Source organism: Oryctolagus cuniculus, chromosome 7 (assembly GCF_964237555.1).
Source record: "Oryctolagus cuniculus chromosome 7, mOryCun1.1, whole genome shotgun sequence".
NCBI lineage: Eukaryota > Metazoa > Chordata > Mammalia > Lagomorpha > Leporidae > Oryctolagus > Oryctolagus cuniculus.
This window is the reverse complement of record NC_091438.1, coordinates 97598574-97615598: the sequence shown is the minus strand read 5'-3', so window position 1 is coordinate 97615598 and position 17025 is coordinate 97598574. Positions and strand designations below refer to the sequence as shown.

Genomic DNA, 17025 nt, shown 5'->3' with positions numbered 1-17025 from the left:
AGAGGGGCAACCGGGACAGAACCCGGCACCCTGACCGGGACTAGAACCTGGTGTGCCGGCGCCGCAAGGTGGAGGATTAGCCTAGTGAGCCGTGGTGCCGGCCCAGCTCTCCTTAATATGACATCATGTCCTTCTGCATGACCTCTTCTTACACCCCAAGTTTGCATACATTTCCTGTTCTCTAGCACAACAGTCACCCAACCACTGTTCAAATGTGTCATTCACTGTCACATCCTGGGACTTTGCCAGTGCGGTGTCCTCTGCTTGTCCTTTACTGTGACCCATCTGGAGGGAGTCCAATCATCTTTCAAGGCCCAGGCAAAATTTACCCATTTTAAACACATTCTTTCTATAACTTGCACCACTTCCTCAACCTTAGTCTCTCTGTAGTTTTGTAGCACTTTACAATGTTTTTGCTAATTTTTTTTCATTCAACAAACATGTATTGAGGGCTCATTCTGTGTGAAGTATTTTGTAAGGATGCAAAATAAGAGTAAAAAGTTCTTGACCTGAAGAAGATGATTCTCTAGTGAGGGAAAGAGAGTAATAAGAAGGTAGCTTTAAAGTAGTGTGGAAATTCAGGAGTTGCAGTATGACACAGCAACGTAAGAGATACGGTGGGTTGAACAGAAGCTAATGATATGGTAGAGAGCATGGAAGGGTGTCCCAGGCAAAGTGAACAGCATGAGTTGGGTACAAAGGAGGATGAAAAACAGCAGAGTTTCTGGGAGAACTTCATATCGCTTGGCATTGTTGATATGTATGGAATAAGGAAGAGAGAATTAGACATGAGTTAGACATAAGGGCAATAACCACTTCCTGTACAGTGTTGTGTTGTAAGTAGGGTTATACATACTGGTTTCCCCAGCTAGATTTCACTCATTCATTCAACAAATACAGTGGAATTTCCACTAGATACTAGATGTTTTTTAGGGAACTGTGGATATTTCAAGAAACAAAATAAAGCTATTATTTCCATGGAGTTAATATTCCACTGGAAGAAGAGATACTGAACAAATCAATAAAATATGTATTAGGCAGTGATGAAGTTTATAAAGGAAAAAATAAAAGCAATGTAAATGATTAGATGGGAATATTCAGTTAGGGTGAAAAAGAATTATAACTTTTTATGAGACAAGACAGATTTGGAAAATGATAAGTGCAAAGACCCTGAGGCAGTAGAGTCTTTGGTGTGTTGAAAGCTGTAGTGGTTACAATGGGGTGAACAAGGAGGAAAGTGGTAAGATGTGAGATAATGTTGAACAAGAAGAGTGAGTTCTCCATGGATGGAATGCACAAATCTATCTAATCCAGGACCTGGCTTGCAAAGGCAGCTAACTCAATGGTTCTAACCCTGGCTTCACATAAAAATCACTTTAGAACACTTTAAAATTATAATGCCCAAATCCGTTGCCTAAAAATTATTATTTCTTTGGCTTGGGGTTGATCTAGGGTATCTGTAGGTTTTTAAATGTTCCTCCAGGTGATTCTAAAATGAAGCCAAAAGAGACTATGACTAAATAAATTTAGTTGAGTAGAATTGAATTGAATTTCACCAACAGCAAGTAATATTCATTCTTTTATCCGTGGCATAATTTTTAAGCACAGCACTATTCTGGATTTATTTTAGAGGCTATCTTAGTTCTTACTACTTATGTAGCCTCTGTAAGTTCCCTAGTTACTCTATGACCCTCCTGTGAAAAAATGGGCATGGTCAATAATTACTTCCACTTATGCAATGCTGTGACACAATGTACAATGTACCATAGAAATGGAGGCTATTTGGAATGTGAACCCTCATGTGGGAAGAGTTGCGTGTGAGCAGCATAATCAGAATAAAGATATTCTTAGAAAGCTGGAATTATGCATGATTTCAAAATAAGGGAGACATTTCAAAAGAATTACCTGCAGCCATCCCTATATACAGGATTTTAGTAATAGTAATGTAAAAATTGCTTTCTGCAAAGTGGAAATACAAAGATACTTGTCAAAGTTTATGTATGTGATATGGACCTATGGGAATTTAAAACTACAAGGGCCTGACTCATCTGTTTTGTCCTTGAGAAATTTGAGGTTCAGGAAGCAAAAGACACCTACCCCAAGTTGCTCAATCAATGGCAGAGACAGAACTAGAATTTTCATCTCCTCACTCAAAATCTTGCGTTCTGTTCTCCAAACTACACTTAAATCAAATGTTATGCATTTTCATCCCAGAATGGAAACTTTATTTTAAACTGAGGAATATGTATTGCAAATGAAAATAACATAAATAACACCATTAAAACCTACTCAGAACTTTCTACAGAGAAACTTGTAACATTTTGTGGGCTTTATTTCTATAATATTGCACAAACACCATTCAGAAATAGTACATCAGGGAAAATACGTTCTGGCGCTGCTAGTGAGAAATCTACTTCATAGGAATATTCTTGGCATTTCTCTGTGGTCTTTTCCCTCTATGGTCATGAGAACACTATTTGTGTGCTAAATTCAGGGACCCCCTATACCTGAAGACCTGTATGAGGGAAGGAGCCCCCCCCCCCCCCCCCCCGCAGAGTGCCTGGTTAGTAATCAGGGAAGCATAGATCCCTAGATGAATCCTGGTTGGCTCTTCTGAAGTTTGTAACACTTCTAGAAGAAAGATGTGCATAGATAAAAAAATGCTGCTGTTGTGATCATCATTTTGTAAAAGGTAGTTACTCAGTGAGTGGTAAAGGTGATCATTTTGGCAAGATTATAAATATAATATTTCAACGATTAAAAAAATTAACCTTGGAGAAACTTAACAACCTCAGTATTCATACTACATATGTATAAGCATGTCCGTTTATTGCACACATTTGGGTTAATATCTATGCTACTGTATGTTAGTATCTTCTGAGATTATCAGCAGAACACCTCATGAATCCTCACTAAGAAAAGCACTAGTCTGCAGTTGAAGATCTAAGCACTTCATAAATGCCTGTGAATGTTTCTTGATGCACAGAACCTCCGTTGGATGGCTCCAGAGGTGTTCACACAGTGCACGCGGTACACCATCAAAGCTGACGTCTTCAGCTATGCTCTGTGTCTGTGGGAACTTCTCACTGGTGAAATTCCATTCGCCCATCTCAAGCCAGGTAAGACAAGCTTCAATTAAAATTTCCCATTTTCCAGAGTTCAATGCGTTTTCACAACTTCAAGAAACATCTTCCCCCAAAATGCATATTATCAGTGGAATGGCAAGAGAGAAGGGTGTGTGCTCAATGTTTTAGGGTCTGTGCCCAATCTGGACAATTTAATGACAACTATGTGATTTCAGACTAAGGCACACAGAAGCGTACATACATTTTATTTGAGTTTAAGGCATGATTTGTCTGTTGTTAATAAAGCAAGTACCTGACTACAGCCATGTGGCATGTAGGATCAAATAATGCAGACCAAGATATATTTATTTTTGGAGACTAGAGATTAGATTTTAGAGCTACTCTGTTTTTGTGTGTGTGTGTGTATTTAAGATTTATTTTATTTATTTGAAAGGAAGAATGACAGAGAGGGAGAGGCAGAGAAAGAGGACTTCTATCCACTGGTTCACTCTCCCAAATGACCACAATGGCCAGGATTGGGCCAAACTGAAACCAGAAGTCTGACCAGAAGTCTGAATTCACATCTGGGTCCTGCACATGGGTGGTAGGAGCCCAAGTACTTTCCACTGCTTTCCCAGGAGCATTAGCAGGAAACTAGATTGGAAGCCCAGAATCAAATGGGTGCTCTGGAATGGGATGCCAGTGCCACAAGTAGCAGCTTAACCAGCTTCATGACACATGGGGCCCTAGACTTAAGTCTTCTAATACATGGGCGTAAGTAAGAAGTAGCAACACAAAAGTAGTCTATTAGGGATGTCTTTTGCTGTCTCATATTTTGCAAAAGAGAATGACTTTTTCTGATAAGTTAGTTATATGGTTGTGTTAAAAAATAAGACTTCATAAGTGAGCCTACTTTTCAGTGATAATATATGTGATACTCTGCCTACATGTAGAAAGTTGAGGAGTAGAATCTAACACAGGCAAAATGCAGAAGTGTTTTAGGTTTAGGTAAACATTAGTTTAATTTGCCTCTCAATTTTATTTCAGTGTCTCTTATGTCTTGTCAAACTAGATGGACACTCCTTGAGGACTGTGCAGCCCTAGACTCGAGAACATTTGACAAGAAGTTGTCAAGTGAAATGATAGTTTAAATTAATTATGTTGTAAGCTCCTAATGGCCACCCTATAACGATATATCAGAAGAATTAACCAGATGTAAGGTCTTTTTTCTGAAAATGTTGGCATAGTAAATACAAATAAATTTCACCTTTCATAATAAATACATTTCTTTTTATTTTATTTTATTTTTTATTTAGTAAATATGTATTTCCAAAGTACAGTTTATGGATTACAATGGCTTCACCCCCATAATTTCCCTCCCACTCACACCCCTCCCATCTCCCACTCCCTTTCCCCTTCCATTCACATCAAGATTCATTTTCAATTCTCTTTATATACAGAAGATCAATTCAGTATATATTGAGTAAAGGTTTCATCAATTTGCACCCACACAGAAACACAAAGTGTGAAATACTGTTTCAGTACTAGTTATAGCATTACTTCACATTGGACAACACATTAAGGACAGATCCCACATGAGAAGTAAGCACACAGTGACTCCTGTTGTTGACTTAACAATTTGACACTCTTGTTTATGGTGTCAGTAATCTCCCTAGATTCTAGTCATGAGTTGCCAAGGCTATGGAAGCCTTTTAAGTTCGCTGACTTCGATCTTATTCCGACAGGGTCATAGTCAAAGTGGAAGTTCTCTCCTCCCTTCAGAGAAAGGTACCTCCTTCTTTGATGGCCCCATTCTTTCCATTGGGATCTCACTCACGGAGATCTTTCATTTAGGTCATTTTTTTTTTTCCAGAGTGTCTTGGCTTTCTATGCCTAAAATACTCTCATGGGCTCTTCAGCCATATCCAAATGCCTTAAGGGCTGATTCTGAGGCCAGAGTGTTATTTAGGACATCTGCCATTCTATGAGTCTGCTGTGTATCCCGCTTCCCATGATGGATCATTCTCTCCCTTTTTAATTCTATCAGTTAGTATTAGCAGACACTAGTCTTGTTTGTGTGATACCTTTGACTCTTAGACCTATCAGTGTGATCAATTGTGAACTAAAATTGATCACTTGGATTAGTGATATGGCATTGGTACATGCCACCTTGATGGGATTGTATTGGAATCCCCTGGCACGATTCTAACTCCACCATTTGAGGCAAGTCAGCTTAAGCATGTCCCTAATTGTACATCTCTTCCCTCTCTTATTCCCACTGTTATATTTAACAGGGATCACTTTTCAGTTAAAATTTAAACACCTAAGAATAATTGTGTGTTAATTACAGAGTTCAATCAATAGTACTAGAACAAAACAAAGAGAAATATTAAAATGGATAAAGTATTACATTGTACATCAACAGTCAGGACAAGAGCTGATCAAGTCACTGTTTCTCATAGTGTCCATTTCACTTCAACAGGTTTCCCCTTTGGTGCTCAGTTAGTTGTCGCTGATCAGGGAGAACATATGATATTTGTCCCTTTGGGACTGGCTTAGTTCACTCAGCATAATTTTTCCAAATTCCTCCATCCTGTTGCAAATGACTGGGTTTCATTGTTTTTGACTGCTGTATAGTATTCTATAGAGTACATGTCCCATAATTTCTTTATCCAGTCTGCTGTTGACGGGCATTTGGGTTCTTTCCAGGTCTTAGCTATTGTGAATTGATCTGCAATAAACATTAAGGTGCAGACAGCTTTTTTGTTTGCCAATTTAATTTCCTTTGGGTAAATTCCAAGGAGTTGGATGGTTGGGTTGAATGGTAGGGTTATATTCAGGTTTCTGAGGAATCTCCAGACTGACTTCCATAGTAGCTTAACCAGTTTGCATTCCCGCCAACAGTGGGTTAATGTCCCTTTTTCCCCACATTCTCTCCAACATCTGTTGTTGGTAGATTTCTGAATGTGATCCATTCTAACTGGGGTGAGGTGAAACCTCATTGTTGTTTTGATTTGCATTTCCCTGATTGCTAGTGATCTTGAACATTTTTTTTATGTCTGTTGGCCATTTGGATTTCTCTTTTGAGAAATGTCTATTGAGGCCATCTCTTAAGTGGGTTGTTGGTTTTGATGTTGTGGAGTTTCTTGATTTCTTTGTAGATTCTGGTTATCAACCCTTTATCTGTTGTGTAGTTTGCAAATATTTTTTCCCATTCTGTCGGTTGCCTCTTCAATCTCCTGACTGTTTCTTTTGCAGTACAGAAACTTCTCAATTTGATGTAATCCCAAATGTTAATTTTGTATTTGACTGCCTGCACCTCCAGGGTTTTTTCTAGAAAGTCTTTGCCAGTATCTATATCTTGCAGGGTTTCTCCAATACTCTCTAATAATTTGATGGTGCAGGTCATAGATTTAAGTCTTTAATCTATGTATAGTGATTTTTTGTGTAAGGTGAAAGGTAGGGGTCTTGCTTCATGCTTCTGCACGTGGAAATCCAATTTTCCCAGCACCATTTATTGAATAGACTGTCCTTGCCCCAGGAATTGGTTTTAGATCCTTGATCAAATATAAGTTGGCTGTAGATGTTTGGATTGATTTCTGGTGTTTCTATTCTGTTCCATTGGTCTATCCATCTGTTTCTGTACCAGTACCATGCTGTTTTGATAACAACTGCCCTGTAGTATGTCCTGAAATCTGGTATTGTGATGCCTCTGGCTTTGTTTTTGTTGTACAAGATTGATTTAGCTATTCGAGGTCTCCTGTGTCTCCATGTGAATTTCAGTATCATTTTTTCCAGATCTGAGAAGAAGGTCTTTGGTATCTTGACTGGTATTGCATTGAATGTATAAATTGCTTTTGGGAGAATGGACATTTTGATGATATTGATTCTTCCAATCCATGAGCATGGAAGATTTTTCCATTTTTTGGTATCCTTTTCTATTTCTTTCTTTAAGATTTTGTAATTTTCATCGTAGAGATCTTGAATGTCCTTGGTTAAGTTTATTCCAAGGTATTTGATTGTTTTTGTGGCTATTATGAATGGGATTGATCTTAGAAGTTCTTCCTCAGCCGTGGCATTGCCTGTGTATACAAAGGCTGTTGATTTTTGTGCATTGATTTTATATCCTGCTGCTTTGCCAAACTCTTCTATGAGTTCCAATAGTCTCTTAGTAGAGTTCTTTGGGTCCCCTAAGTAAAGGATCATATCATCTGCAAAGAGGGATAGTTTGAGTTCTTCCTTCCCAATTTGTATCCCTTTAATTTCTTTTTCTGGCCTAATATCTCTGGCTAAAACTTCCAGAACTATATTGAATAGCAGTGGTGAGAGTGGGCATCCCTGTCTGGTACCAGATCTTAGTGGAAATGCTTCCAACTTTTCCCCATTCAATAGGATGTTGGCCGTGGGTTTTTCATAAATTGCTTTGATTGTATTGAGGAATGTTCCTTCCATATCCAGTTTGCTTAGAGTTTTCATCATGAAAGGGTGTTATATTTTATCAAATGCTTTCTCGGCATCTATTGAGATAATCATATGGTTTTTCTTCTGCAGTCTGTTAATGTGGTGTATCACGTTGATTGTTTTGTGAACATTGAACCATCCCTGCATACCAAATAATTAAAATCAGAGAAGAAATCAACAGGATTGAATCCAAAAAAAAAAACATTACAAAAAATCAGCCAAACAAGGAGCTGATTTTTTGAAAAAAATAAACAAAATTGATACCACATTGGTCCAACTAACTAAAAAAAGAAGAGAAAAGACCCAAATCAATAAAATCAGAGATGAAAAAGGAAACATAACAACAGACACCACAGAAATAAAAAGAATCATCAGAAATTACTAAAAGGACTTGTATGCCAGAAAACAGGGAAATCTATCAGAAATGGATAGATTCCGGGACACATGCAACCTACCTAAATTGAACCAGAAAGACATAGAAAACCTAAACAGACTCATAACTGAGACAGAAATTGAAACAGTAATATAGGCCCTCCCAACAAAAAAAAGCCCAGGACCAGATGGATTCACTGCTGAATTCTACCAGACATTTAAAGAAGAACTAACTCCAATTCTTCAAACTATTCAGAACAATCGAAGAAGAGGGAATCCTCCCAAATTCTTTCTATGAAGCCAGCATCACCTTAATTCCTAAGCCGGAAAAAGATGCAGCACTGAAAGAGAATTACAGACCAATATCCCTGATGAACATAGATGCAAAAATCCTCAGTAAAATTCTGGGCAATAGAATGCAACAACACATCAGAAAGATCATCCACCCAGACCAAGTGGGATATATCCCTGGTATGCAGGGATAATAAATACATTTCATAAATAACATCTCTTTTAACAAATTGGAAGTCTTAGCCAAGATCCCAGTATTTGTTAGTATTCATGTATAGAGCAAAGGTCACATTTCATACTCACTTCTAAGAGTATTTTCCCCCATAATAGTGAATGATCTTTTAACTATACCCTGCATTGTGTCTAACAGAGGCTTTTCATCAATTATAGGTTCTGTGTACAATTTATTGAATGAAATATGATATTATTGTCCTAATCCTGTGGACATACTTTTCATAGTTTTCAATGATGAGATTTAGCCCGTGTTGTAGTCTGAGATGTGAGCACTTGACCAACATTTTCATTAGTTGGGACTTGTGATGTGCTATACTCTCTCATAGTTTACATTCTGATGAGACTGATGGATATTTAAAAAATCAGTTACAATTCCCTTCTCCTTATATCCTCTACCAATCAATTTACCTGGTCTTCCCATTTTATCTTCTAGTGCATCTTCTAATAAGTCATCATTTCATCACCTACCATCTTTCTACCTCATTCACCATCTTTCATTTAAGCTACTGTAAACATCTTTTGTAAAACTCAGGCTTATCGAATCATCACATAAAATAAAATTTATCTTTTTAGGTTAGCAGTTCAATGAGTTATTATAAATATATACAGTTGTATGACTAAATCTTCAAGAAAGATAAAGAGCATTTCCTTTACTCTAAAATATTTTCTAGTACCTCTCTGGAGTCATTCTACTTCCACATCCAGCCCCTGGCCACCACTGATCTTACTTATGTCCCTACAAGTTCACGTTTTCTAGAATGTCACAAAAATGGAATCATCTTGTTGCTTTTATCTGTAAACCATTCTTTTTTGTTCCTGTCCAATATTCCATGTTACATATATGCCTCAGTTTATTTATTCATTCACAAGTTGATGATAATTTGAGTTATTCTCACTTTGGGGTTATTATGAATAAAATACCAAAATAATTCAAGTGGTTGTTTTCATTTTTCTTGAACAAATACAGAAGAGAGTTGGCTAGATCTTATAAGTGTTTTTCCAAGATGTCTGTACCAATATAGATTCTTACCAGACATCCCTGAGAATTTTAGTTGTTCCATATTCTTGTCAGTACTTTGCATTGTCTATTTAAATCTGTAGTATGTATTAACCATTAGAGTTGGAGTAAATGTTATGAATGTGATATTATTTTACACTTGCTTAATAACTATGTTGATGATCTCATGTTCTTATTTGCTAAACATATTTTTCTTTCATCAGTGTTTGTTCAAGTTGTCATATTGTTTATTTGTAAGAGTTTTTAAGCTCTTAGAAGTCATCTATCTCCTATGTGTTTATCAAGTATTGTCCTATGGTCTGTGGCTTGGCTTTTCATATTAGTAGTATCTTCCAAAGAGAAGTTTTGCATTGTAGTGATGCTCATCTCATTGAATTTTTAATCAATATTCCCTATGTCTTTGGGTTGGCATTGTATCACAATTGGTTATGTCGCTGTTTGTGATGCCAGCATACCATAGTGGACTGCTGGTTTGAAACTCAGCTGTTTCCCTTCCAATCCAGCTCTGTGGTAATGTGCCTGGAAAGGAAGTGGAACATAGCTCAAGTTCTTGAGCCCTGTACTTAAGTAGGAGACCCAGACTGAATTCCTGGCTCTGGGCTTTGACATGGACGGGCCATAGCCATTGCAGCCATTTGGGGAATGGTGGAAAAAGTGGATGGACAATCAATCTCTCTTTCTCTCTCTTTCAAATAAATAAATCAATACTTAAATATATTCTTTTTATTTCCTATCTGAAATATTCTTGCCTCATCCAAGGATACAATGTTTATAGATGACATACGGGCTTAGGCTTTCTATGTAGAAGATCAACTTAAAGCTATTTTAAAATGTTGTACAGTATAGATTGGATTTTAAATGTTTATTTTATTTGAAAAGCAGAGAGACAAAAACAGACAGACAGATATCTCCCATCTACTGGTTCACTTCCCAGATGCCTGCAAGAACTAGGGCTGGGCCAGGCCAAACCCATGAGCCAGGATATCAGTCTGTGTCTACAAAGTGGATGACAGAGATCGACCTCCTTGAACCATGTTACACTTTAGCAAGAAGCTGGAATTGTGAACTGGAGTTGGGACTGGCCCTTCGAGTCTCCAGTATGAGATGCAAGCATCCTAAACAGCATCTTACCCACTGTGCCAAATCCTTGCCTCGAGCTTGGATTTTTGTTCTTTTATTTACTTTTGAATATGGATATCCATTTGTTTCAGTATGATTTGTTGAATAACCCCTTTCTCTATTAAGTTATTTTTGATCCCTTTGTTAAAAAATTAATCAGCCATATTTATGTGCACCTATTTCTGACTCTATTCTGTTGCATCGGCCTGTATGTCTACCCTTACATCAATATCATACCATCTTACTAGCTTACTAAGTCTTGAATTATGGTAATGTGAACCCCTTGAGATATTTTTAAAAAATGACTATTTCATCTGTGAACAAACAAAATTTATTTCCTTATTCTCAGTCTGCAGGTCTCTTTTTATCATTTTCTTGCCTTCTTACACAGGCAGGGACCTCCAATGCAATGTTGACTAAAGTGGAAAGATGTACACCCAAATCTCTCTTTTTCTCAAAGTCTCATTCACCTCAGTCATAGCTGGAATTTCCAGCCAGCATTTGGACTCCTAAAATAACCTTTGATGATACTTCCCTTCCCTTGTTTATTCTTGTTCCTCTTCCTCTCGATCTCTACGTAGCCACTGGATGATATATATATTTGACAGGCAGACTTAGACAGTGAGAGAATGAGACAGAGAGAAAGGTTTTCCTTCCATTGGTTCACCCCCCAAATGGCCGCTACAGCCAGTGCTGTGCCGATCCGAAGCCAGGAGCCAGGTGCTTCCTCCTGGTTTCCCATGCGGGTGCAGGGCCCAAACATTTGGGCCCCATCCTCCACTACCTTCCCAGGCCACAGCAGAGAGCTGGACTGGAAGAGGAGCAACCAGGACAGAACCAGCACCCCAACCAGGACTAGAAATCAGGTTGCCGCTGCCACAGGCGGAGGATTAGCCTAGTGAGTCGTGGCGCCAGCCCTGGATGATATATTTTTAAACATAAACCTGGTTATGTCATCATTGCCTATGGCTTCCCATATTCTTAAGATTAAATCTCAGAATTGTTCATATGTCCCACAAGAATCTACCTGATCCTTCATTGCTGATCTTACTCATATCATTTCTCTTTCATTACTCCAACCCCTAATCTTCTTTTACTTCCTTCAATATGTTGCATTTTATCTGACTTCTAGACCTTTTCACAAGCTTAGTTTCATCAATAAATGCAATGAATGATGCCTACCCTAAAAATTACTGTCAGTAGACCAACATGTTTGCTCTCACTTCCAGGCTTTCACACACACTACCCTCTGTCAGAAATCTTTTTCTCACTTTTCATCATACTATCTCCAATTTAATTTTAGGTCTTATCTTAAATATGACTTCTCAAAAAATTGATTATAATTTTCTGATAGTAGGATTTGTGTAGTTTCCTTCACATTCCTAGTCATCATTTATCAAAGTATTTATCCTATTTTATGTACACAGATTTGTTATACCACTATTCTTTGCTAATTAAAATGATTATTTCAAGGAGATCTCCTCTCTCCTGGACTCCTAGAAATAGCTGTGTTTTTATATGGAAACTATTTTTAATAAATAGTTGAAAGTCTTGCTTAAGCATGACTTGTTTCCAATGCCTAAGATATCAAAATTTATAGTACTTTATTGGAAACAGAGTTTGTTTATGATAGATGCCAGATTTTTAAAAGTTGGACAGTGACCATGCATCAAGAAATGAGTCTGCTAATATCATTGTGGTGGTTAGGCAATCTAGCATATGTTCAGCAATAAATTATGTGAAGCATCAGATTCAATAGAAGCTACATATTTAGCCATTTACAATGAGAAATAAATCCATGACTACAATATGGGACAGTATGATCAATTATGATAGTAGCAACATTATACAAGGCTCATCCTTCTGGATTTAGCAGCATGCTACCTCCTGGGAGAAATATAAAAGTAGAACACCAATATTAAGATCAACTTCTAGAGGATTAATACTTATACATATGGAAGAATTTGAAGTTAGGGTCTCTTTTGCATAACTAATGTTCAAATTAACCTTATCATCCCAGGTACACAAAGAGACAGTAAGCCATCACATTCCTCACCTCAAGGACCATGAGGATCAAGTACTCACAAGATGGAGGGAAGGTGCAGATACTGAAAGCAGAACAATAGGATGAGGATTACATGCTCTCATTCAAGGGGACAGTTGCTACCCAGCTGCAGCCAAATGGTGCTTAGCAGGAAATGCAAATATGCCTGCTAAATGTTACCATATCAATGCATTCCTGTTCATTTGTTTAGAAATATAAAGATTTGCAAATGTGGATGATTAACTAAAATTTTCAAAAAAAAAGTTTTGTAAACTGACACCATAAGGTCTAAAGAAATTAGCATAATATGTAAGAGAGCAAGAGTCTTGAGACCTTGTGTGAGTACTTAACATAGCTATACCTCAGCTTATTTTTAAACTGAACATTTTACAATGGCATCCACCACAAAGAGTTAGAATACTAGCTAACAAAAGCCAGTATTCAATAATGTTAGATTTTTTTTATTATCTTTAAGCTAACATGAAATGTTTCTTATTTACCAGGAAATGTGCCCAGGCCCTCACACTACTCATAGTTCACAGAAGGCACAAGAAAGGTACAATCAACGAGATAAGTCAGAGAGAAACACAGAGGGCTAAGAATGCTCCATAGATGGTCTCCTGTCCAGACTGAAGGTGGGAAAATTTTTCAGGGGAGAATTCTTAAAACAAATGATACCTGAACTACATCTTTAATTAAATAGGTAAACAGTGGCCGGCGCCGCGGCTCACTAGGCTAATCCTCCGCCTTGCGGCGCCGGCACACCGGGTTCTAGTCCCGGTCGGGGCGCCGGATTCTGTCCCGGTTGCCCCTCTTCCAGGCCAGCCCTCTGCTGTGGCCAGGGAGTGCAGTGGAGGATGGCCCAGGTGCTTGGGCCCTGCACCCCATGGGAGACCAGGAAAAGCACCTGGCTCCTGGCTCCTGCCATCGGATCAGCGCGGTGCACCGGCCGCAGCGCGCCGGCCGCGGCGGCCATTGGAGGGTGAACCAACGGCAAAGGAAGACCTTTCTCTCTGTCTCTCTCTCTCTCACTGTCCACTCTGCCTGTCAAAAAAAAAAAAAAAAAAATTAAATAGGTAAACAGTAACAAAAGCATTCAAGAAAAAACTATTGGCAAGGTCCAGGGTCGTTAGACAGCCATAAATAATTCAGTAGCAATGAATTAAGGAATACAAATACATGAGTTGTAAGACACATGTTGTAGATCTAGAACTAGAGGCAAATGCTGAAGGTTCTTACCTAGCTTCTCTGAATAAACATAACCAATAGCATATATGACTTATAAGATGGCATCTACCATGGACATTTTATTCCATGATTTTAAGGCTCAAAAGTCCCATAATATGATCTGAAAACTAGAGAATCAGGAAAGCCAGCAGTGTAATTCAGTCTGAGTCCAAAGACTTGGGAACCAACAGGACTAGTAGTCCAGAGTCTGAGACACAAGAATCTGGGAGTTCTGAAATCTGTGGGCAGGAAACAACAGATAAACTGGCTCTAGAAGAAAGTGCTAATTTGCCCTTCCTTCACTGAACTGTTCAAATGGGCACTGGATGGCACTTACCCATATTAATGAGAGGGAATCCTTTACTCAGTTCACTGATTCAAATGTCAGTCTTGTCCAGAAACACTCCAACAGATACACTCAGAAATAACATTTTACCCATTGTCTGGGCATCCTTTAACACAATCAAGTTGACACATAAAATTAACCATCACAAGCCTTGTTGAAGTCACTGTATGCTTTAAAGAAGGTATATGGTATAATTCTATTATTATTTTAAAATGTTAAATTGCTCTCTTTGTTAAAAAGCAAAGACTGAATTGGAGTGGTTCTAAAGTAGGATCAAGGAGACCAGTTCTTCTAGAAGAAATACCTGAGGCCTTAACTCGGTGGTTTTGAAAGAGAAAGGAGTGTCAGTTTGGGGATATTTTAATAGGACTTGTCAGTGGGTTGAATTAGGTGCACAAGGGAGAGAGAAAAGTAAGAAATGAATTCAGGGTTCAGGCTTAGCTAGCAGGATGATGATGGAGCAAATTTTTGAAAGAAATTATGAGATCAAAAGGAAAAGGAGCCAAGATGTGAAGTCAAGCAAAGAGAAGACCAAGACAAGATAAAGAGAGCTAGACATCCTGGCAAATAATAGCTTTACTGGATACATTTCAAAACAAGAAATCAACACCTGCTTCCCAGATTTTCCTTCTTTCCTGCACTAGTCGCCTCTGATATGTCATAGGAAACTGAAGAATAAAGCCAAGATGAGTAAATATTTCAACGTGTATTTTAGCCAATCCCATTCCCTTTTAACCAGGTTCCCAATTTAGTGAATCATCTTCAGTTTATGGTGTGGGGCCAAGGAAGAGTGTGTCTTGTTTTCCATTTCTTTTCCTCTGGGATGCAAGCTGGTTCACAAGGAGACTCAACTCTGGGTCCTGGGATTACTTAATGCCAAGTGTTAACAAAGTCTAGGATGTGGCAGCAAATTAAGAATATCTGCCAACTTATTCTAGCCAGGTTTTGGTGAGATGTCTTCTATAGAGACTTTATCTCAGAGTTGCAAAGTGGAAGTCCAAAGCCAAATATACTTTGTAGGCTATTATGTTTCACAAATGTTTTTTTTTTTAATATGAATTATAATGCCTTTAACTACAGCCATTCTACCATTCTATATGTTTATGTCTGTGACTGTTTTAGTTACACCCTTCCTTCCTTACGTATTACTTTAAGTTTTTATATATGATTAGGATCCTAACGGGTAAGAAAATAATAATCTCAAAGGCTATAAGCCCACTGAGATTGTGAACCATCATCAGTGTAGGAAAATAGGAATCAGCTAAGTTCTGAAATCCCATATTTGTTGTGCTAATCTTTATCAGTTTATCACTGAGAAGAGCAGAGTCAACAAGTCACTACACAGTTCACTGGAAAGATCAAATCAGTCCAAGAAATGGTTATATTTCTATGAATATAGCCGATATTAACATTCAGATACTTCATTATACTGACAAAGATTGCAATGAGAACAGACAATGGTGCAAATTAATCTATTCTTCTGACAGTATGTAATGAGAATGGGATGTGGTTTAAAAAATTAAGCCATTCTTAGTATCCTCTCAAGATTGCAATCTCACGGTCTCCCTCAGATGCTATACACTTTGGTGATACATCACTGAAAAAGTGTCAGTTGAATAGAGCATGCATCTTAGCCATTGCTAGGATGGCAGAACATATTTGCTTTGTCTCACCACAGCCTGGCCCACTGTAAACAATGAAGTAGAATCAACTGTATGTTTTAGAACACAAATATAGACAATCAAAATTGGGGGGGAGAAATTCCAGCAATTTAATTTTAGTCAAAACTTACTAGCAAAATGTTGTACTTTATTTTTCCCTTTGTTCTCTTTTTAATATGAATGATTAGATTGAATTTCATGCAACATAAGACAGTGAGAACTTACTTAAGGAATTCAGAATCTAGTACCAACTTACTCATAAGCAGGATATAGATCATTAATTTCCTCGCAGAGAGCTGTGTAGTGATCCTCTCCACAATGGCCATATTGCATTATGATCTGGGCCTGATGACAGATGAGATAGATTGTAGCCTTGGAACTTGCAGTTGCTCAATATATTTTACTTGGTATTTGTATTGGTCAGCTTTTTGTTACTACATCTAAAATGCCTGAATGAAGCTACTTATGAAGAAGGCTTGTTTCAGCTCACAATTTTGGTGGTTTGCAGTCCAATATCAGTTAATCCCAATGGTTGAGAACAGAGAATGGGAAAGGAATAATCACAGAGCAAATCAGGAAGCAAAGAAACACTGGTGGGTTGAACTTGGCTCATATAACTGATCCTCTCAGGAGAACTGCTTCTAAGGTGATCTGAAAACGTAGACCCACTTCCCAGACAACCTAATTGGAAAAAGCTTCCACCCTTAATATGTCAACCCTGAACATTAGTCAGTAAGCTATTAACATAAGACTTTGAGGCTTAAACATCCTCATAAATTGAGGAGCAAATTATGTTCAAACCACATCAGTATTCATACACAAAGAGCATCTTAAAAGACCTAAGATTTAGAGAGATCTAAATAGAACAAAGAATTTAAAATATCTAGTTCTCTAGGTTCAGACTAAATAAAACCAGGAGGGCTCTCAAAACTGCAGTTGATAATAATAACAGTAACAACAACACAATTAATACAATGTGCCAGCTGCTCTATGTATATTGTCTCATATACTCTTAACAACCTGTGGTTTAGGTTCTATAAAATAAGACATATGCTCAATGTGACATACTAGTAAAAGTGCAGTCAAGATTTAAATAAATGGGTCCCTGTCCCCCAATCCCACACTTGTCACCATTACACTGTGTCTTCCCTGTCATTTTACAATTAATGAAATTAATTAGTTTTAAT

General features: G+C 37.8%; 1 protein-coding gene across 9 annotated transcripts in view; it reads left to right on the top strand.

Moving 5' to 3' along the window:
* The window catches only part of TNNI3K (TNNI3 interacting kinase), a 372046-nt gene that overhangs the window by 250635 nt on the left and 104386 nt on the right, over nucleotides 1-17025 (top strand). For all 9 annotated transcript variants that reach the window (XM_017345534.3, XM_002715920.5, NM_001204807.2 and 6 more), the window contains one exon: nucleotides 2987-3119. In XM_017345534.3, coding sequence (XP_017201023.1) covers nucleotides 2987-3119 — 133 coding nt within the window. The remainder of the gene's footprint in view (nucleotides 1-2986; nucleotides 3120-17025) is intronic.